The 24530-nt window shown below is 38.9% G+C and overlaps 1 protein-coding gene across 2 annotated transcripts in view; it reads left to right on the top strand.

Moving 5' to 3' along the window:
* The window catches only part of SPECC1 (sperm antigen with calponin homology and coiled-coil domains 1), a 543118-nt gene that overhangs the window by 503731 nt on the left and 14857 nt on the right, over positions 1 to 24530 (top strand). For both annotated transcript variants that reach the window (XM_077294264.1, XM_077294265.1), the window contains one exon: positions 13875 to 13991. In XM_077294264.1, coding sequence (XP_077150379.1) covers positions 13875 to 13991 — 117 coding nt within the window. The remainder of the gene's footprint in view (positions 1 to 13874; positions 13992 to 24530) is intronic.

The raw sequence follows: 24530 nt of genomic DNA, 5'->3' as shown, positions 1-24530 counted from the left end.
CAACACATCATCACAAGAAAGACACATTTATTATGCTTTGCATATAGCGCTATAATATTCCACAGTTCTTTACAGACGTTATCATCACTGTCCCCATTGGGGCTCACAATCTAAATTCCCCATCAGTATGTCTTTGGAGTGTGGAAGGAAACCGGAGGAAACCCACAGAAACACGGGGAGAACATACAAACTCCTTGCAGATGTTGTCCTTGGTGGGATTTGACCCTATGATCCCAGCGCTGCAAAGCTGCAGTGCTAACCACTGAGCCACCTAGTGCTGCCTAAAGTGAATTGTTGCATTAATGCTAAAAGTAGAGCTGTCGGGCTTTCATGAAACCTCCTCAGTGGATGTGGTATTATGTAATGACTATATATTATAATGTAAAAGTTATTTGACCTTAGGTATTTTATGGCGGGTTTAGTTGGGTGCTATAGGTCACTTTTATTTTGGGCCATAATTTGACAGCATTTTAACAAGAAGTAGTATGTGACATAAGATGCCTATATACTTTAGTTAAAAGTCGGTTGAACCCACAGATTTCAGCTTGAGTGGCCAGCTATCAAATGTATATATGGGGTCTCAACTTTTCCCAAATAGCAGATGGCAGATATTGGGGAAAAAATGGTCAGCAGTGCCTATACCTCTGTAGAAAAATATTTAGAATTTAGAGTCTTCAGTGGTTGATACCTTTTAATGGCTAACTGAAAAGATGGTAACAAATTGCAAGCTTTCGAGACTACACAGGTCCCTTCATCAGGCATAGACTAATAGAAATTCTGAAGAGTCACATATTTATGCACAATACAGCCCAGAAATAATGCTATAGATAAGACAGGTGACTTGAAGCAGAATTACCATTATGTGAGTGATAAACAGTTATGTCCATAAATATTGGAACAGTTCATAGATAAGGACCTCTCTACTAATTGAAAATTTGAGCAGGCTTCATCAACTCAAGTCTGCATATATAGGGAATTGACTGCAGGGGTATCTAGGAGGAATTGCTGCCAGGGTTTGTCTGAAAGTGTTTGGGCTGCTTTAGGGATGTCTGCGGTCTGTAGCACTCACTAACCAGCAGAATTGTGTATGCAGCACTGGACCAAAGTAATGCTATGCGTTTACAAAGTCCTACTACTGAATTGTATATTGGTCTTCGAATGTGATCGTACATTTTAGAGAAGGGTTTTTGTTTTTTTACCATGTTGAGTGTTTTATGCTTGTTTGTTTTTTATTTAATGGTGGGATCTGTTTGAGTATAAGAATTTGCTTGAGGCGTGAAAAAAAATCATTGCATCTGGAGAAGATGCTGAATAAATGTAAAACTTGTTGGCAAGAGCTGAAGTTGGCAGGGGTCGTCAGCCAAGGAATGTACGGACTGTGCCTGTCCCTCCGCAGATAAATAGCCTTACAGAGGATGAGTTCCCGCTCTGTATTATCAGAAGGAAGAAAGAATGTGGATTAAACTTGCACAATCCTGAGCGGAAATTATTCTTGTGTTATTCAGTTTTTGGCTTTTCTGTGTTTTTTACAGTCATAACCTCCTGCCTGAAAAATAAAACTGCAACCTCTTGATTGTATTGCAATGCCATATCATCTGTATTTAATAACTTATCCAATTATTAAATTATATCTGTTAACCATTGGATGGCTATATATCTCACATTTCAATTAGGCATTAATAGGTATAAATCATTGAGGACCAACAATTTAATTTTTTTCTGATTATTTTTAGCATTTTACCTAAGTTATATGTGAATGATATATCTAGGTAATTATGAACGAATTGGTCAATTAGCTTTGACGCAATCATATTACTGAGGCATGGTATGTTTATTAACGGAAAGAACAAAAGTACATTTTTTCCTTATAAAATAACACTGTGCGCTATATATAATTTTAACACGTAAGTAGTAAGGAACTGCTGGCCGTTGCATGTACTGACCCATGACCGGCTGAACTGTGTATTATTCTACACACTGTTCCCTACATCTGTTTTTGACATCATTTTAGCACAATTACTTTGCCTAGACTGACAAGAGGAAACCCTGTGTGACTGGGAAAACAGGGGATGAAAAACAAAAGGGACAAAATAACAAAAACAACCATTTTCCCAATGCAAATCAATAAATAAATTATACATGTATTATAACATATTTGCTCATTTTTTATCTTTGTACATGGGCTGCAAATAATATAGGTTTGCGAAATTAAATATTTAAAATTCTTGTCAACTAAAAAAATACATAAGAAGAAAGTTTCTTGTGTTGCCACAAAACCAATGCTCTCTGTAAAGGGGGCTGGCTGATGACTCCTTTCACTAGTAGAGTGAGTGCTACTGTCTGTGTATCGATCAGCTGGGTTAGAAAAGGGAGCTAGCTGAGCTATTAAAATGAGCAATTAGTCAGCCACCTTATCAGTGCTCCATGGTATATGTAATGCTTTAGAATAAATGTTGTACTCTTCTCCTGTCTCATAACTTTAATCAGTGAGATCCCTTTGCTGTGTTGTAAGCTGTTTACTGAACATGGCTTTTGCTGTAAAACATAACTAGGAAAATGTCAGAAGACGACCTACTAGAACGGCTAAACTTTATATAGAGTCAGAATCCCTGTAATTGATGGCAGCTGTGTACTGACTACTATTTAACACGAGTTTAAATGTGATTGGCTTATTCTGAACACAACCACATCCCCAATTTTAAGTGGGTTGTTCACACATGCAACCACATTATTTTATAATAACATAGTTATTAAGGTTGAAGGAAGACTTTAAGTCCATCTAGTTCAACCCATAGCCTAACCTAACATGCCCTAACATGTTGATCCAGAGGAAGGCAAAAAAAAAAACCCATGTGGCAAAGGGTAAGCTCCACATTGGGGAAAAAAATTCCTTCCCGACTCCACATACGAAAATCAGACTAGTTCCCTGGATCAACACCCTATCAAGGAATCTAATATGTAGTAACTAGTTTATATATTTTTATTTCCCTCCACTCAAAATGATTTCAGTTTGTTTCTCAATAGAATTAGTACAGATTTAGGTAAAATTAAGGGTGAAAAAAGTACTGAAATTATTTTTCTTGATACAATTGTTTTACTTGACCAAACCCTGGCATTTTAACAGGGGTGTGTAAACATTTTATTCTGTCCCTTGTTTGTTTTTTATTGCATATAAGAAATCAGACATTCTTTATAGTCTGTCGTTCTCTTATTTATAATCTGCACATAATTCTGATGATACTAAAAAGTATTTGCCATTCTCAGATTCTTCTTTTGATGATCAGCGGTACTCGTTATTCTTTGACCTGACTTTTAGAAATACTTTTGAATAGATGTGGAGCATGATAACTCTTACAGTGTAAAAAATTATTACGATCTGTACTGTTATGTGAACAATGTCATTTCAAAATTCTTTCCTTGTCAAATAATCTGAACATCTAGAAAATTGAGTTCCTTGTTAAATATGAAGTCAGCTCAGCTATTCCTCACTTCCACTCCATGCTTGCTTAAAAAAGTGTACAAATCTCAACCATCTCCCCAACATGTTGGCTCTAGTATTCCGCAAGTAGTAACATTTCTAGGGTACAGTTTTTCATACTTCTCTGTTGTGACTTTTCTTTGTTATTCTTCTGAAATATTTCTGAATTAATTGACAATTAGCCGTTACAAGAATCAGTCAATTTTGATTGGATAGTGTCCGACTGTGTCACCATTGATAACACCCAGTTGTCAACTTATTCGTAGACTTCCAGTATGAATAACAGGAATAGCCTAGCAAAACGTTCTAAGAAAGGAAGCTCATACATTATTTTTGGAGAATAGAATAAATTAGTAGATACTGTATGTTAGGAGATCTGAGAAGTCCACTTTAATGTTTGGGTATAATTGTCTAGTAGCCACTTAACAAGAGTCTAGCTGCTTTGAACCGTGAACAGTTTGTAAATGTTACAGAGCTGTTAGAAATAACTTTAGAACCCATCTGTGATACTGACCCAAAGGTCATGTCTGGATTATAGTTTATTTCTCCACTTCTGTGTTATGCCATTGGAAAAACTCAGTAACCTGGATAAAAACTAATTTGTGTTGACCCTTGGGAAAGGTTCATGAGATCATCGCTTCCTCAAATGTGCTAGCAAATTGACAATTAACATGGATCGCATTACCTGTAAGATTATCAACAAACGTCAGCCGTAGTGCTCAAGCTAGTAAACCCATCATGAAACCATGGTTATAGTGTCACGCGTCTCTAACCGTGTTATTGTTACACACGACTACATGATGCAGCGTATAAGAAGCAAAATCAATTTCATCCCTTAACCGTTTCATCTGTGATAACTCAAGAGCATATGTTCATTTCTACTGAATGTAGCTGCCCAAAGTATAAAGAATACACTGTTGAGAAATAAGATTGTCTCCTAAAGATAGTATGTGTGGCCATCTGCCTTATTAGAGCTCCTCCTCCTATATGTGCAAGGATAAAAGTGGGTCTGTAAGAACTCATCCTGGTGGCCCCTGCCCTCAAGGCAATTCATGGACAGAAATATATGTTGTCAGGTGCTTACCTCCATGACGGAGAAGTTTGACTTGCACGACTTTGTACAAAAAAAAGTTGTAGAAAATTTCTTTAATAGGCAAAAAAAAAATGTTATGCAATACTTATGTCACATCTTATCTAGTAAGTGTGCGCTTTTAAAAATTGTGGAAAAACTTGCCTACAGTGTACAGTAATTTAAGATGAGCGGATCTTTTGAAATTTGATTTTGCCGATTTCACCAAATTTTGAACCAAAATTTGATTTGTGGTGAATAAATTTGCATGAATCACAATACTGGGAAGCTTGTAATTGCTTGTAAAATACTCGTAGAGGAGAGAGAAGGCCCTGCTGATCATATGAGCTTACACTCTACACGGGAGAGAAAGAGAACCGCAAACCACAAGAGCTTACACTCTACTGAAGGGAGAGAGAGAACCCCGCTGCCTATGAGCGTACACACTACTGGAGAAAGAGGACCATGCTTATCATAAAAGCTTACACTCTACAGGAGAGAAACTGGAAAAGAGAGAGAGGAGGCCACTGACCATAACAGTATACACTCTAAATGAGTGAGGGAGAACCCCGCTGATCATGAGATCTTATACTGCACAGGAAAAAGAGAGAGCAGATTCCACTGATCAGAAGAGCTTATGCACTACGGGAAAAAGAGAGAGAGAGTGGACCCCGCTGACCATAAGAGCTTAATCTGTACGGGAGAAAGACACTTACCCAGTGATTCTGGAGATGGTAAATTAATCTGCTATGTGCTCCACTGAGAACCACTGATCTGTGATGGGCCAGGTTTTAACCACCAACGTACAAAGTTTGATAATCCATAAGATATCATGGGTGCAGGTCTTTATGGGGAGACCCACGCAACAACTCAAAATTACATTAACCTGCCATCTTCAGCAGTGAAGGAAATGGTGCAAGTCTTAAAAAAGATTTTTGGCAAACTGTGAATCGAATCTCAATATGTTTGACTTCAGGAAATGTGACTCAAGTACGATCATTTGCAGATCGATTCGCTCATCTCTATCCGTAACTAAAAGTTGTTTTCAGCCTACCAACGATTTCGTGATCTACAAAATGTTACATGCATTTCTCAAATGAGTAACGTCTATATAAGTCACCGAGTAGGTCTAATTTAGACGTCCGCAAGTTTCGGTTTCAGGTCACATTCAAATAAGGCAGACCGTGCTGAGCCATGTTACAAGCTTGTGAGACATGTTTTATATAGCGTTACTACGTGATATGGTTTTGACTTTCATTACTAGTTCTAATAATGCAGTCGCCTCCCTGGTGCCACAAGGGCCTAAACAGTCCTGCAGCTGCCAACAACTGAGGGGGCACATTTGACTCGCAAGTCGTTGATCTGCCCTATTGCTTAATTTATACAAAATGGGTATGATCTATTGCTTTGCAAATATCAGCCATACCATAAGAAATGAAAGGGGGATTTCTATACGTTAATTTCTAGGAATATATTGGCCCTCTAAGAGTTGCATGGAATTAGGAAAATATTTTGCCTTTTTCCAGAAAACGGCACCAGTTTTGTCTATGGGTTGTTTCAGGTTTTGCAACATAGCCGCATTTAGACATTTGTTTTTCATGTACGAATTCCAGCCGTGTTTTTCGTTTAATGACAAAAAACAGCACTTGGATGTCATCTATGTTTCATCCATGTTTCATGCACATTTTGTTCATTTTTTTCTGTTTAATGGATAGGAGAAGCTTCGATATTTTTATTGTCATTTTTTTTTGTATTTGAGATAAACTGATGCCACACTGTTAGTAAACAGTGACAAAAGCTAGATGAAAAATGGTGTTACGCACATGCCCCGGTCTGTTTGATTTTATGGTGCTCCATGTAGGGCTTTGCAAGTTGCCCGGCGTAATCCATATGTTGTTTTTCCAAGGCCTATGTAAAGAGACGCACCTGTGTCTTGGTATTGCTCTAAGACTTTTTTGTAATACTTTTAGTTTTCTGTGCACAGTTCCAGTAGACATTCATCAGGACATCTGCTGCTTCTCTGTAGTTTCAGTCACCGAGTTACTTGTCTGCGGTCTCCAGTTACCTTGCTTCCTGTTGGTGATCTTCAGGACTTCATCTGTTTCTCTGCGGTTTCTAGTAACCTTACTACCTGTCACTGGTCTTCAGGACTTCACCTATTTCCGTGCAGTTTCCAGTATCAGAATGCTGAATTCATGAAGTGGTATGGGCCTCGTAATGAATTTGACACCTCTCATACTCCATCAAGGCTGGCGAAGCTGGTGTAGTGCTAGCGTACACTAAGCTTATCTTGATTAATCACCCCCTTGGTTCTAGTTCTCTTGAGAGCAGCAATACGAGACACAGTCCATGGATGCAAGTGGTGTTCCTTCTGTTGAAAAAGGAGACCCTTTTTTCTAACCTTGCACAAGTCCATTAAGGATAACCCACCTTAGGAAACCTTCGTATAATACACATTTTTTTCTAATGTTTTAAAATATATTTTTGTAGGCTTTGTCCTGGGCAAAGTGAACATAATATTCCCTTAAAAAACATCTTTAATATTAGGATACTAAAAAACACCTACCCAGTGAAAAAATAGTATAATACCAAAAAATGATGAAAAAATGACCTAACAAATGCCCCTGCAATAGGCCTAGGGGAGGGGAGAGAGGGATAGACTACGTTGAGTGCCAAAATCGGGCTATTAGGGCTTCAACCTCCACAGCAAGGCAGGTATCCAGATAGGCCTATTGCAGGGGCATTTGTTAGGTCGGTTGTTAGGTCATTTTTTCATCATTTTTTGGTATTATACCATATTTTCACTGGGTAGATGTTTTTTTAATATCCTAATATTAAAGACGTTTTTAAGGGAATATATGTTCACTTTTCTTTTTTAATTTTTTCCAGATTTATAATTTTTGGTTCTTATATTTGTCCTGAGCAACAATTAACTGATCAGATATGTCCCATTTCTCCCCAAAACAAACCCATAACTCCTTTGTTTGAATGTTGACATTCCCACCAGATTGTACAGCACCATTTGTGCACTATGAGTGCCATGAACAGTTTTCTTAATGCAGCTAATGATAATTGAGCAATTGTGAATGTTCTTGGCAGTAGTTAGCAGCAGCTCTAAATGCTGGATCACACTGGAAATTCCTGCTTTACCACATATAACCCCAGGCTTGTTCTTTTGGTTCTGCAATACTTCCTATAACCTTATTATAAAGTTTGCTAGTCTGCAATAGTGGTCAATGTGACTGATCGGGTTATCTGTACAAAATACTATGTGCTCTCCCGTTCTCTTACCAGTAATGATGCAATTTACAAAAATGATCATGTATTTCCATTCTATATTTTCTTATTCCTTCTCTGAATTATTGCATGGAGTTAAATACATCATGTAAAAGAAATACATGACATTTCCTTACACTTGTGAAAATATTTTGCTGTGTATACTAATATCTGGTCAACATTTATCAGGCGAATGTGACATCATATAATAAAGTGGGGGCCAAATTATGTCTTGACGAAAGATCCTGGTCAAAAATTTGATGAAGTCTCCCATTCTCCCTCTAAGAATCAGATTGCTCATTGAAACCACATATAGGATAGGTGGCTATACATAAGGATGGTCATCTTTTTTTAACTACAGTGTATTGCGTCAATCCAGCAACTTTCTTATGCTTTAAAACCTTCACAAGCTTTAACCTAAACCTGCATAATCTGTAGCGTCCCTGCCTTTGATGCGGGCTTGCACGCTGCGCTTGTACATTTCCCTGCTCATGATGGCTGATTTAATCAGCCATCATGTGCCTATGACTGTTAACCTGTTAAATACTGCAGTCAGTCTCTGACAGAGGCATTTAACGTGTGCCGGCAGGGGAGCGTGTTGTTCCATACTTCAATTGGTGTGATAATGGGTTGTCATAACAGACAGGGGTCTGCCGATGACCCCCGTGCCTGTCATTATCATCCGTCTGTGAAAGTCAGCCTGTGACTAGTGTTCACAGGAGATCGTGATTTTCTCTTTACATAGCAATGCTGAAGCCTTGCTATGTATTGCACAAGCGATCGAATGATCGCAGCTTCAGGTTCCCTAAGGGGACTGTTAAATGCAATAAAAATTGAAAAATAATATATAAAAATAAAATGTAAAAAGCACAAGCTCAAGTCACATTCTTTTTGCCCTATTAACAATAAAACAATTTAAAAAAATACACACATTTGGTATAGTTGCTTTCATAAACATCCAATCTATCAAAGTATAACATAAATCAGATTGGTAAATGGTGTAATGTGAATAAAAAATCAAAACTCCATAACTAAGTTTTTTGGCCACCGCAACATTGCAATAAAATACAATAAGAAGCGATAAAAACATCGCCAGGTCAGGGTGCAAAAAATGTTTTTCTCCACTTAAATAAAAAAAAACCTATACATGTTTGGTATCTGCTTACTCTTATAAATCTGGGGAATCATATTGCCAGGTAAGTTTTACCATATAGTGAACATGATAAATAAAAAAAAACCAAAACATTTGTGAAATTGCCCTTTTTTTTTTTTTTGCAGTTTCAACGCACTTGGAATTTTTTTCCCTTTTTCGATTACGCAGTGTGGTAAAATGAATTATGTCATTCAAAAGTACAATTTGTCCTGCAAAAAAACAAGCTCTTGAAAGAAGTAGACGTAAAAAAAAAGAATCGCTACGTCATATAGGGGTTAAAAGACTTAAAAGAGCCACGAGTATGTATGGCCACCACTTCTGGAGTGGATGGGGCCAAAGAACAGGTTGAGCAGGTTCTGGAGGCCCACTATATATACATGTAATGTCCTTCCTATAATCCAAGGCTGAACGCTAGAACCAAACCTAAGATTTCCACTTCATCTAGAAATATCCCCTGGGGCTAATCTAATACCGATATATCCAATAGTTATATCACTTTTGTCATAATTCAGCCAACACCGTGTCAAGCTCCAGTACAATCCTAGATCAAGAGGTCATCCAAGGTCTACTGTGTGCAGATCATACGATAAACCCTTTGTCTTTATCTTACGGCAATATATTGTCCAGCTATCGTTTTGCTCCTTTATCGATAAAATTGTTATATTATGTAGTAATAAATGTAATACACAAAACTCTATCACATTAAAATATACATTCATTTACACATGATCCAATACTTTTAGATGTCAATTGACTGCTCGCAGCATAGAAATCAGCATAAATGATCTTTCCTGTCTGTCACTCATAGAGAAGACGGTGCAGAGTAATGAATGAAGGGTAAATAGGTTTAGGCAGCAATAGTCCGCTGAATAAATGTGCAGGATCGAGGGTTATTTCGGAGAGCGTCCTGGCAATGACACAGGCATCCTGGGAATTCATTTCATTTAAGTTGGATCAGATGGAAATGAAGAGGTAAAATCCTTCACAAGGAATAGATTGCAGCGGCCTATAACTATTGGTATCCAGCTTTTATGTCTTGTTTATCTACCATGCTCCTAGTCGTTCTATTTACCAGCAATAAAACCCTTCACTGTGAAGGAGCGGGCTGAATGTAGAGGTTTACTTAAATCACAATCACATTTAGATGCTCAGGAACAATTATTGAGCACAAAGAAGATTTTTGATTGACATTGATTTTACAAGAGTTGGTCAATGTACAGAATGTTCTGAAATAAAGAAATAAGCATTACTTAACTCTTAAATTCTCACGCTTTCTGGTGGTCCCTGCCAATCCTGCATGATTTATCATGTATAATTCATGTGACTACCGCTGCCCATTGATGGCTACTAGAGGTCATGTACTCTACATGCAAATGCCAATGTCAATGCCGGTTATTTTCTGCAGTGGTAAAGTGGATGATTAACATTAGTTGGTTACTATCCGCCATTTTCTTGTGGAGTTCTGGCTGCTGGTCTTTTTCCTCTGGTGATGGGTTTGTCTTGGGTCAGGTGTTTGTTTCACTCTTTATTAACCAGTACCTGCCTCCCAGTCCTTGCTGGACAACAGTGTTTATGTGCTTGAGCTCTAGCTTGGTGCTTTGCTTAGTGTTCTGTGTGTGTTATTTGTTCAGTACTGGTACCTCTGGTTCTGCTAGTCTTAGTTTCTGTTTTCTATTGGTTTCTGCAGCCTTCTCTGTGTTTTCTACTAGGAGGTGACCCGTTTTTGTACCCAGTCCTTAGTTCTTTTAGGGTACCCCTTCCCCTTATTTATAGGTCTTCGCTTGAGATTAACCTAGGATCGTCAGTGGGTCTATTCGCAAGGAATTGGTTGCCCACTCCATCGTAGGGTTTCAGCCTAGTCATAGTGCAGGGTCAGTTTTCCCCCTTCTACCTTAGTCCTGTGTTGCAGATCCGTAACAGGCGCCATCATTGGTGCAGCCCAAATGATTGGCGGTGCTGGAGCAGCCTCGTAAGCAGTGATTATTTCTTAACCTTCTATCATTCCCTGCTCTTGAGCAAATTTTGTAAAATTTTGAAAACACCTTTCAAATGTTTACGTAATGGAAGTTCAGAACAATTGGCCATAAAAGGTGCAGGCTACACATTAGCTTTGGAGCTAGTGTCACATGAAAGATCAATATATTTTGGATGTCACTTCCATATTATTATCCACATCTTACTTTGATTATAATATTGGTGTGAAGAATACTGGAAATATTGTAGATACCAATGTCTGACCAATAGAATGTGAAATAGTGAACTTTCATGATCTATTACTAATAAACCAAAGCTGAAGAAAGAAAGTATTTAAGTCAAAGTTTGTGACATGTAAGATATACAAGAACATAATTACAATAATCTCCTTCCATTTGCATCTATCAATCAAATGATATTATCTGGTCTCCATGCACATGGATTTTAGCCTGTCGAAAGTGGATATGTATAAAAAAAATATTCACGCCCCTGTTAAAATGACAGGTTTTTGTCACGTAAAGAAATCATACCAAGAAGAAACATTTGAAAACTTTTTACACCTTTGATGTCATCCATAATCTGAACAAATCCATTGAGAAACAAACTTTAATCATTTTGAGGAGGAAAATAACAAAACCAAAATAATGTGCTTGCTCAAGTATTTACACCCATTTATAATTGTGGTTTTGGTTGTGTTCAGAATTAACCAATCACATTTAAACTCATGTTAAATAGTAGTCAGTACACAGCTGCCATCATGCAAAGTAATTTTGATTAACCCCATATACTGTTTTAGTAGGATTTTCCTCAGATTTTAAACTGCTTACAACACAGCAAATTGATCTCATTTGTGAAGGATATCATTCAGAAGAAGGCTATAAAATTATTTCCAAGGCATTAGATATATCATGGTACACTGTGAAGACTATCATCAAGAAGTGGCTTAAATTTGGCTCAACAGTGACATTACCAAGAACTGGACATCCCTCAAAAATTTATGAAAACAAAATGGTCTTCAAGGCTGTCAAGAGAGCCTACAGCAACATTAAATGAGTTGTAAGAATCTCTGGCACGTACTAGTTGTGTATTGCATGTGACAACCTCCTGTTTTCTTCATATGACTGGCATATGGAGTAAGTTGAAGCCTTTTCTTACAAAGAAAAACATCCAAGTCCAGCTATATTTTGCCAGTGCCTGCATCAAGTCTGGTAAAAACATGTGAGAAAATGTGTTATGGTCTAATGATTGATGAGACAAAGGATGAACTTTTTGTCCATAATTTCAATAGGTATGTTTGGTTTAAATCCTGCACTGCACATCACCTAAAGAACACCACAACCACAGTGAAAGATGGTGGAGGCAGCAGTATGCTTTAGCGCTGTTTGGCAGCAGCCAGACCTAGGGCGTTAGTCAAGGTGCAGGGAATTATGAATAGTTCAAAATATCAGTCAATTTTACAACACAACCTTCAGGCTTCTACTAAAGAGCTAAAGATAAGGAGGGATTTTATCTTTCAACACAACAACGATTCTAAGCATACAAATCGACAAAAGAATGGTTTTGCCAGAAGATTATCAAAGTTTTTGAATTGACCAGCTGAAACCCGACCTGAATCCAATTGGTAATCTGTTGGATGACCGGAGGAGAGCACTGTACTCAGGAGATGCCCTTGCAATCTGACAGCTTTGGAGCGCTATGGCAAGGAAGAGTGGGCAAAAATTGCCAAGTTTTTATATCCCGTGCTGATAGACTCCAACCCAGACTCCATGCGGTTATAAATTCGAACTGATTCTTCTTGGTATGTTTTTTTTTACATGACAAAAACTTCGCATACTTTTATATCCAGTCTACATAGTGGCTTGGGAGAGAACAGGGAAGGGAAGGTAAAACCAGTTTTAGAAAATATTTCCTAGACATGGTTCAATCTTGTAGTGCTTAAACCAAAGGAATGAGTGCATACAATTAGGTGGGAATGCACATAAGAGGTGGTATGCTAGGTAGTTTCCTAGGTGAATGTAGTTCAAAAATTAATCTTGCAGCTGATTTATGCTGCCCAAACTATGGGAAGCATAAGTGAGAGACTGGTCTTTTTTCATTAGCTTGGGATGTGGAATGAGGTGACTGGTCCAAGAGGCAGTTCTCCAGTTTCTTTTTCCCAGACAGTTCAACTATTTTGACAGGTTTCCCCCTTCACTGTGCACACATATAGGGAAAGAGCTGAGCGGGCAGAGGGAAGCTGGTGCAACTATGTTTTTCTATGAAACACTGAAGCATTTCGACGTGAAACTTAGATGTCCAAAATGCAAGAGGTGGTCACTAACTCATGCGTCCATGTAGTTCGGCCAGCATGAATCACTTGACAGGTTTCCTTTAGTGAGCTTGGGTATTTTGAAAATTTCCATAGAAAATTATATTACTAACGGCTTTGTTGAAAGAAAAATGTAATTATTTCAATGATTCAATAATTTTTCGGTCTCCATTGACCGTTGATGAGAAGCATGTCCCTTCAGAGTTTTTTAATAATATGGTAATAGGATAAAATGTTGGATAATATCAAATTAGGTATGTAGCATATTGACCTCAGATGACGACTTGTATGGCTTCTCCATTGGCAGAACCATTTCTCATTGAACACATGGAGCTACTGAGCTGGTGACAGTGGAGTAATGCTGTATGTTGGCAACTGCTCATAATGAATGAAAGGAAACACGGCTTTATTCCAATAACTGCAAATACAGGAAGCAGTGAAAGATTTGACTCGGCCAAGTTCAGTAATTAATTGTTCATTAGAATTAAGCTCTGACATTATGACAAAAGAGTCATTAAAGTTGTCCGTAGCCTAACCAGAGGAAGATGTTTTTACAGCTCCTTGTGCTTTATGGACGCAGTGTAAAACTTATTATTATTCCTTTGTGTTTTCACAGAATATCGATATAACAAACTTCAGTAGCAGTTGGAGTGATGGCCTGGCATTCTGTGCCCTGCTTCACACATATCTGCCAGCTCATATACCATACCATGAGCTCAACAGCCAAGACAAGGTACTTGCTTTTTCCATTTTTGTGCAATTTCATCTTTTTATGTGAATAAATATAATAGACACAGTAGAGACTGTAACCCAGATCTCAAAATGGTTAATATAATTAGGTCCCTAGTGACAGCCATCACGGGGCAAATATTGGCTGTCATTATTCCCGTAAAGCCTAAATATATTTGTAAAATGTTATGGATTGCAACTTTGCAGTGTACATGCTCCTCAGGGGTGTGAAAGATGGATGGCAACCACTATGAGCACAGTAACAGCCAACAGTCGGGGTATTTAGTAGTTACTACCTATTGCCTCTGTACATGCATATAATATTGATGACCTATCCTTTGGGTTCAGGCACCAGATCCTGCTTTTAGCCATGGTGGCGGTTCTGTAAAATATGATGACAAAAACTTAAAATCAGTTTTTATTCCCTGGAGCTGATAACCGCTGAACAGCATGGCGTGCGGGGTTTTGTACTTTCTTTCATCTGATATTAACTATTTTAAGAATAGATCATCCAATATACTGTAAAGTGCCCGTACAACTCATTTTGAGAATGTACACACAACACCTTATGCCGCCTTGAACCTGCCTGAAAAAACGCAAAATAAACGTTAAAAATAACATATGTACAGCAATATCAAAATGACTTGATGTTCATATGTTCCATTTTTTTCACTTCTATTAACTGCTAAAGGCCTCAAAAAATGTGATGTGGCTAAAATGATTGACCTGACCATTCATCAGACGGCTTACACTTCGATACCACCACTATCGTATATATAAAGTAAAAAGTTGGAAAAGCCAATGGCAAAAATGATTAAGATGAAGGAGAATCTTTAGGGAAAAACATGCTTCATCCTGATGAAGCCCGTAAGGGTGAAACATGTTGAGGAGGATCATCCTTTATTTTAATAGCGTCTTGTTCCTCTGCTATTTAGACATTACAAAATAGGTAGGACCAATAAGGAGCAGAGTGTATGTTGAATGTGCACCTTAACATATAATTTGCGCCACAATTAAAGTTATGTTTTATCTTGGGTTGGTCAAAGTTGGATCTTTTGGCCCATGGCTATTGGTTTCAAAATATTAGTTAATCCCTACCGACACCACTGAGCAATTTTGGTGAAGTCTGTATGCTGATTTACAGTGCTCCGCATGGCCTCGTATTTCACATTTTTCTCCCCTAGATCAATGTCTCTAAAGAAAAATAGTAGTAGACATCCAATGGAGCATACAGATTCTTACAGCAATCAGCCGAAAAAAAATCTGTAAACATGCGTATAATATTGAAGGCGTATACAGTACATGTGCTGTAGAGATCCCTAGTAGATAATGGGCGTCATTCCGGCTCCACCTGGAGTGGAGGTTGTACAGAGACATAATATATGCGCAAGGCTATAGGTGGTGTTTCTTTATAGTTTATCTTCAAACCCTAACCTTGCTCTTCTATAGAAACATTTACTTTATGTTTTGCAGAGTAGCCAAAAAATAAAGTACATGCTATGCACCAAATTTTTATTTCGTTTTGTTAAAATACAACAATATTGATAAATCTCCTTTATGTTCGTTATTTTCTAGACTGCCAATAATAATAATAATAATATAGATCTGTGCGATCTTTGGGGTACTTTCAATTATTCTTCCTCACCTTTCAGGAGTTATAATTATTTCTGTTCGTTACACGCTGTACTTGTTGATACCATTATTTTAGCCCATACAGCTTTCTAATCTTATTTTTCCTCCATATTTTTAGGATTGAAAGTGTCCAAAGAGATTCTGTAATTTTAATTTATTATTTTTGTTTTATATTGGCATTTACTGTTTGGGAAAAATATTGTAAACATTATTTATTAGCTTCCGCACCTAGTGATACCAAGTGTGTGTATGTCTATAAAACATGCCAATCTTTTTTTAATGTAAGATCCATTTTCTTGCACAGACAGACAAGAAAAGGCTGGATATGAAGAAACAATGATTAAAATGTAAAGGAGCAGATTTGCTATTTGCAAATTTGCTAAGAAAAAGCCTAGGAGGACTTTTCATATGATTTCTGTCCAAATGACGAGACACCTTTTTATTTTTTAATCAAAGTCTGCCCGTAGGCTTGGTGCGTGTGTGATTAAATGATTCATAGAAATGAAAGACACCATTTGCCCAAGAGGATGTGTGTAACAAGTCATATTTTCCATTTTCTGTCCCCGCGCTGTGCACTTTGCAGCTTGTATGTAATATTATGTATAGTGTTCTTGTGCTGAACGCAGCTAAATAAAGCATGAAGCGGGGTTGCTGGAAGTTAATGCAGAGTCATAGGTAGATCTAGAAAGAAAATGTCTGCCCCTGAGGATATATCATCGTGAATAGGAGGCAGTTCATCTGTTTATTGTGTGCACTGTCTGAAAAAATGTGACTGATACATTATAATCTGCGCTTGTGACGTAAGTAACCACAGTTATTGTCAGATATCATTATGTGAGCGCGTGTGCAAATGTGACCGCGATCAAAAAGATACCAGAGCATAGTGAATAATGCTGTGTTCCCATCCAAATGTCATTTATAACAGTTATCCAAAGGAATGTGCAACATATAGGAAAAGCTGCAGATTTTTTTTTATGCTAAGTTTTTATTTTTTTAAATTGATGCGTCACCCGTTTAACCAATATAAATAAATATATTGTTAAACAGATTAGATGACTGTATAATTCATTGTCAAAGTTTATACTCATTTTCTAGTCATCCAGCCTGATTGACAGCTCCTCAGTGTCCCTCCTCCTCCTCCCAGATGCTGAGATCTCCCACAGCTCAGGACAAGCTGCTGCTGTCAGTGAGGCAGGCTGAGACTGAATACACTAGGACTCATTAGCTTTTTTTAAAAAAACAAAAAACAAAACAATCTATTTTTCTAAAAGACTTCACATTTTATCATTATAAGTGGTGTCTTTAATTTTTTTTTAATAAATTTCTGACATTGTTGGTTTAGATGTTGTGGCTATCCTGCCACCCATTGCTGTGTTAGTCCACTCAGTTTTAATATTTAATCCACGATAAAAATAAAATAAAGGTTTGGGAACGCAGTCATAGTAAAATTCTGAACATCTATGTTCAGGTTATCACATTGACAGGCAGCCAATTATGGCACAAAATGTTCTTAAAAAGCAAATGATAGATTCAAATTGGTAAATAGTATTTCTTGTAATTGTGCCATTCCATAAACATGTAAAATTTGTGAATTAAGAACAACAAACTTAGGCAAAAAGTGTAGTAGTTGTCCATAACAACATATCTAATCCATTTCCTAATTTTCAGTAGTTAGATAGCATTAAGAGAAGATTTAAGTTGTTTGCACCTCTACTTCTTTTTTGTTAACATTTTAAAGGACTAAGTGCAAATTAGAGCAATATCATTCAACTCCACTCATTTTATTGACACTGACCAACTACATAAATGTAGTCTTTTTTTATCCAAGTGGGCATGGTCCTCAACTAGTCTCTGCGGGTGTATGCTTCAGAACAACCCCACCCACTTAGCAAACCCCACCCACTTGGAAAAAAGGAAAATACAATATCATATCAGGAAAATAAGGAAATATGTCAGAAATGGAGAAACGCAGGGACAAACTAAAACTACCGTATATACTCGAGTATAAGCCGAGATTTTCAGCCCATTTTTTTGTGCTGAAAGTCCCCCTCTCGCTTAAACTCGAGTCATACCTGGGGGTCGGCAGGGGAGGGGGGGGGGCGGGGCTATCTAATTATACTCACCTACTGCTGGCGCGGTCCCTGCGCATCCCTGCTTCTTCCAGCGCTGCGTAGTCTTCCTGTACTGTACATGGTCCCGCTCATTACAGCAATGAATATGCGGCTCCACCTCCCATAGAGGTGGAGCCTCATATTCATTTCGGTAATGAGCGGCAACTGTGACCACTCAATACAGGAAGAAGATGCAGCGCTGGAAGAAGCAGGGACTGCACAGCGCCAGCAGTAGGTGAGTATACAGCGCTGCGCAATATTTACCGCTCCTCGTTCCGGTGCAGCTCCGTCATCAGTGTCCTCTGGCTGTGACGCTCAGGTCAGAGGGCGCGGTGATGTAGTCACTGCGTGCCCTCTGCTGTACGTCAGTGCTGAAGACGGAGCCGCACGAGGAGCAGGTAAATATTGAAAGTGCCGGGGGTCCTGAGCGAAGAGAGGTGAGTATGTGATTTTTTTTTTATTTTTATCGCAGCAAAAGCATAAGGGGCAGTGACTGTACGGAGCATCTGTATGGGGCCATAACGATTGTGCAGCACTATAAGGGGCAGTGACTGTACGGAGCATCTTATGGGGCCATAACGATTGTGCAGCACTATAAGGGGCAGTGACTGTACGGAGCATCTGTATGGGGCCATAACGATTGTGCAGCACTATAAGGGGCAGTGACTGTACGGAGCATCTTATGGGGCCATAACGCTTGTGCAGCATTATAAGGGGCAGTGACTGTACGGAGCATCTGTATGGGGCCATAACGATTGTGCAGCACTATAAGGGGCAGTGACTGTACAGAGCATCTTATGGGGCCATAACGTTTGTGCAGCATTATATGGGGCAAATATCTCTATGGAGCATCTTATGGGGCCCTTATTACCCTTTATGCAGGATTATATGGGGCATATTTTAATATGGAGCATCTAATGGGGCCCATCAAACTTTATGGAGCATTATATGGGGCTCCTGATTCAATATGGATATTCAAAAACACTTAACCTACTGATGTCTCAATTAATTTTACTTTTATTGGTATCTATTTCTACTTTAGAAATTTACCAGTAGCTGCTGCATTTTCCCCCCTAGGCTTATACTCGAGTCATTAAGTTTTCCCAGTTTTTTGTGGCAAAATTAGGGGTGTCGGCTTATACTCGGGTCAGCTTATACTCGAGTATATACGGTAATTCTAGATTCAGGAAACACAAAATACAAAAATACATAACTGTGGCAAGTTTCAGATGCTCCTTAAAGGGAATCTGATACTAAATTTTTGCTGTCCCATCTAAGAGCATCATAATATAGAGGCAGAGATCCTGATTCCTGTGATGTCTCACTTACTTGGCTGGTTACTGCAGTTTTGATTAAAAAACGGTTTTATCTGCCGCAGATCTAGCAGTTCTCTAAATGCTGAGCGCTGTATAACCCCGCCCACACCTCTGATTGGCTACTTTCTTCATATGCACAGTGTACAAAAATAGCTGCCAATCCGTGGTGGGGGCGGGGTTGAACTACCAGGCAGCAGGATTACTAGGCCTCTAATGATAATCTCCTGCTGATAAAACAGTGATTTTATCAAAACTACATCATGCAGCCCAGTAAGTGACTCATGGCAGGAACTAGGGTCCCTGTCTCTGTATTATTCTGCTCTCAGATTAGCAAGCAAAACTCTGGTGACCGATTCCCTTTAAACACCAATACAACTGGATCAGCCCATCATTTATCCAATATTTGCATGTAATGCATGCAGTCAGGATGTATAGTGTCTGTCGTACTCGAGCAGCACCCAAATACCTATTTGTAGAGCAGTAAAATAAGTAGATAACGAAGCTGTGTAAATATGAGAACTCTATCCACGTAATGACCTATATCATAATCTGCGCTGTTCTGTAAGCTCTTTCCACATTAGTTTATCTTGCTGGATATCTTTATGAAAGCCACTTGGAGGATGCATTTCTGGTGCTGTATTAGCTGGGGAGATTTTACAGCGTTACTTGACCTATTTCACCATCATGTCGATGACCTCAGTGACACTCCAGATGTGACTAGCTTGAAACGGAGATTATTCATCAGTCGCTGTGTTCAGTCATTACTCTATCTTTGATGTAGCATGTGTTTTTTATGCATTGCTCATAATCCTGCTTGGAAGGAATAAATAATCCTGTAAGAGAAAAGTTGTGAAGTACTCAACAGCAACCTGACCCCTATTAAAATATGGTGTGTAAGGGTCTCATGGTTACTCATATTACAGCTACATTTGCAAAGACTCTCACGGGTGTAACTAGAGCTGCAGTAGCCACAGTAGCTGCCTTCTAGCCCAGAGGCTGAGATAATCCACCCAAGTGTAGAAAGTGGCTTTTGCAGGTCATAAAGGTAAGGGTCCATTTCTTTGCTATGGGGCACCTCTCACCCACCTTGTCACTTATTACACTTGCTACCAATAGACTGCTGCACGTTATTATTTATTATGTTTACTTATATAACGTCATCACATTCCACAGCACTTTTCACATACTGTCATCAGTGTCCCCATTGGGGCTCACAATCTAGATTCCCTATCAGTATGTCTTTGGAGCATGTGAGGAAACCGGAGGACCTGGAGGAAACCCACGCAAACACGTGGAGAACATACAAACTCTTTACAAATGTTGTCCTTAGTGGGATTTCAACCCAGGACCCCAGGTGCTGCAAAGCAACAGTGCTAACCACTGAGCCACCATGCTGCCCACTTCTTTGAAACTATGTAGCCCCTCCTCTCTAATCATGTTTACTCACATTATTAGCATCCTGATATAGTTGTTGGAAAGTTTTTGCTCTCTTTCTGATTTCCTACTCTTTTGCATGTTTGTCAAACTTAAATGTTTCAGATCACCAAACAAATGTAATTATTAAAAACACAAGTAAACACACAATGCAATCTTTAAATGAAGGACTTTATTATTAAATGAAAAATAAATCCAAACCTACAGGGCCCTGTGTGAAAAAGTGATTTCCCCCAAAACCTAATACCTGGTTGGGCCACCGTTGGCAGCAACAACTGCAGTGAAGCGCTTGCAATAACTGGCAATGAGTCTTTTACGACGCTCTGGAGGGATTTTGGCCCACTCATCTTTGCAGAATTGTTGTAATTCAGTCACATTGGAGGGTTTCCGAGCATGAACCGCCTTTTTAAGATAATGCCACAGCATTTCAATCGGATTAAGGTCAGGACATTGACTAGGCCACACCAAAGTCTTAATTTTGTTTTTCTTAAGCCATTCAGAGGTGGACTTGCTGGTATGTTTTGGATCATTAAATCTTATATCAGATTATTGAACCAGGGTAACTATTAGTACAAAAATCATATTATACCCCATAAAAAAACAACTTTATTCATTTATGTTAAAATGCCACCAACCTGTGGGCATACCATACAAACCAAAAACACCATGAAAAAACTGGTATAGGGATTAATTCTCCTAAAATGATGCCTATATTGGTGCCTTCCTAGCTGCGGGGGTTGGCGCCCTAGGGGAAGCGTTGTGGCACCCCCGCTCAACGGTGGCTGACCCTAGGGTCCCTAGATAAGCCCTACGGGTCCAATTGGGTCCCTCTACTCAGGTATCCAACTAAATGTACCCCTATCATCTAGACAAAGGTCACACCTATACATAGGGAATCCTAATCGTCACACCGTGTTGTAAAAACAATAGAGAACATGTAGATAGGCATTGGACGGCAATAGATATATTCAGCACGATAGCTGTCTATGTTTCACCTTATATAAAATCATAGCTTCTCATAGATATCTGTACCTAGAATTTTCCAGCACCCCAATTTGCACATATAGTAAATATACACCACCATGCAATTGATAATCCTCTATGATGTGCTTATAGGTGCTGTAATGAGTAAATTGGTACACTTAGAGCAAACATAGTACTCATCTCAAAATCAAATGCCGTCCGCCTCTCATAAACACCGCCTCAACGCGTTTTGCCCCTCTGGCTCATCAGGAGGCCCGATTTCATGACATGTATCCCGATGGTATGTGATAGATTTGAATCCCGATACACTAACCTCAGTTTTAAAAAGCCCACCGAAGCCCCGATAATGCCGCACTTCCTGTTGCTTGCTGGGAAGTCCGGCTACCTTGATGCCTTATGGGTAAAGGATGTAAGTGTAGCGCGCCGACTCCCGGTGGAGCGCACCTCCCTCTCCTGCGTTCCAAGGGCTGCGCACTGCGCAGACTCCTTGTGGAGCGCACACAAACTGCTGCGCTCCAAGCGTGTTGCTTTCCAGGAAGCTGTCTTGCATTGCGCTTGCGTCAGATGGAGCGCACCCTGTTTTAGTCTGTGCTCCACTCTCTTCATTTATCATATATATAAAGTGATATTGCGCATGCTCCAATTGGAAAACGCACAAAAGACATTCCGATCCTATTATGTGTAGGTAAGATTGATATAAATCTGGTTTGCCATTAATTTTCACTCGTATGGAGAACATAGCCATCTTTTTTTTATCTCGATATAAAATAAACAGTCATACATAAAGGCCATTCTATGCAGGTTTTGATATCAATTAACACATTAAATGGCAATCTTCTGCCCCATATATATAGACAGATATCAAAAACACACAAATCACAAGGAGCCCGCAAACGATGCAATTTTCTTATAATCCTTTAAAGGCGGCGGGTCATTGTATCCGAGGATTTTTATCCCATGATTTTTTCACACACTAATCTGTGTGTCACCCTAAAGAAAGGGGAAATAACTAAGGTAGAAAGATAGCACGCTCGGGTGGTCTCCGAGTATTTGTTAGTGCTCGGAGATTTCGTTTTTTGTCGCCGCAGCTGCATGATTTACGGCTGCTAGACAGGCTGAATACATATGAGGAATGCCTGTTTGTTAGGGAATTCCCACATATATTTATGCAGCTGAGGCTACGAAAACTAAATCTCCGAGCACTAACAAATACTCGGAGATCACCCGAGCGTGCTTGGGGAGACCCGAGCAACAATGCTATTCACTCATCACTATGTATAACCCTTTCCAGACTGACAGACCTCTATTACTTTGTTTCTCAGCTGTTCCAGAGTTTCTTTTGATTCTAGCATGATGTCTAGCTTTTGAGGAACTTTTGGTCTACTTCACTTTATCAGGCAGGTAATTAAGTGATTTCTTGATTGAGAACAAGTGTCGCAGTAATCAGACCTGGGAGTGGCTAGGGAATTTAAACTCCGCTTCCCAAAGATTTGATAAACCACCGTTAATTTATGTTTTAAAGATGTGGGGGGCAATCACTTTTTCACACAGGGCCATGTAGGTTTGGATTTATTTTTCCCTTAAAATTAAAGATCTTCATTTAAAAACTGCATTTTGTGTTTACTTGTGTTATCTTTGTCTAATATTTAAATTTGTTTGGTGATCTGAAACATTTTAAAGGGGTTTTCCCACGAACAAATGTTCATTTTAATCAATAGATCTTGGAATAATAATAAGTTCCACAACTGAATGTGATTAAATAAAATGTTCCTGTGCTGAGATAATCTTATAAATGTGCCTGATCATATCCCAGCTCCTGGCCAGGGCAGGAAGCAAAAGTTTATAAAGACATTACAGCAAGGAATCACAAATTAATCTTTCTTTGAGATAAACCATTGCTTAAAATCAGGCAGTGAAATGTTTTACCTCACAAAAAGAATTACCTGTGATCCCATGTGTCCTGTCTGTATACTCTTGCTTCCTCCCCTGCCCAGGAGCTGTGGTATGATCAGACCATGTCCCTGTATGGTCAGACACGACCATTACACAGTACACAGCAGGGGCACATTTATAAGATTATCTCGGCACAGGAACATTTTTTTTAAAAAAATCATATATAGACTTATATGGGTGCGTGCGATCCGATTCTCGGGTGCAATCACAGCAGGCTGTGATTGTTTTCACATGCCGAATCAGCATGAGAAAGTAATCTCAGATGTGAGCTCCACCATAGAGAAACATTAAGGTGAGTGCAATCCGTTTTTTTTTATCGTATTGCACTCATCCGATTGCATCTCAAGTGGGAATGAGTGGCTTATGCTGGCTAACAGATGTAAATCATTCAGCTGCGGCAAGAAAAACTAAATCTCCAAGCACTAAAAAATACTCGGAGGACACCCGAGCATGCTCCGGAAATCTCGAGTAACGAGTATATTCGCTCATCACTAGTTGTAATAACTGCCTGAAAATGGGTCCAGCACTCAGAAAAAAACACTGATGGTTTTGGAAGTAAAATAAAAATAATCTAATGTTTGACCCCGGCCTAACGCTGTAATCTAGTAAAGTTCTGAGAAAATTCATCTGAGACGCTCCTCTGTGTATTGCGGCAGGTTAGCGTGCTTGTTGTTGAAGTGATAATTGGGATAATGTAGGTGTTGGGTATAGATAGGGTTGTGTTTCATGTCATTTTCAGAGTTCGTAATGTTTATTAATATTTTCTCTATTTACTGAGCCTTCTATCACTGTGTTATATAAGTGCCACCCAATATCCATTTAGACATACATTTCTGGGATATTTTAATGAGCCTTAACAATGTGTTAATTACGCAATTAAAGCTCTAAAATGAGAAATGTGTGATGGTAGTGGCCCTCCACAGACCACTCAACCAATAATAGAAATTTACCTTTTGCAAGTAGTGACTTGCCCAAAGTCCAGTGAGGCACAATGCCAACACCTAATGTCTCCTATATGTGTTGATCACTGCTTTGGGAATATGCCGATTCTCAATACAATCTGCGTTGATATTTTATAATTATCCATTATTCGCTGCGTGCACCTTACGTTAT

This window comes from Ranitomeya variabilis, chromosome 3 (genome assembly GCF_051348905.1).
Source record: "Ranitomeya variabilis isolate aRanVar5 chromosome 3, aRanVar5.hap1, whole genome shotgun sequence".
Classification (NCBI taxonomy): Eukaryota; Metazoa; Chordata; class Amphibia; order Anura; family Dendrobatidae; genus Ranitomeya; species Ranitomeya variabilis.
This window is presented reverse-complemented; position numbering and strand designations above follow the sequence as displayed.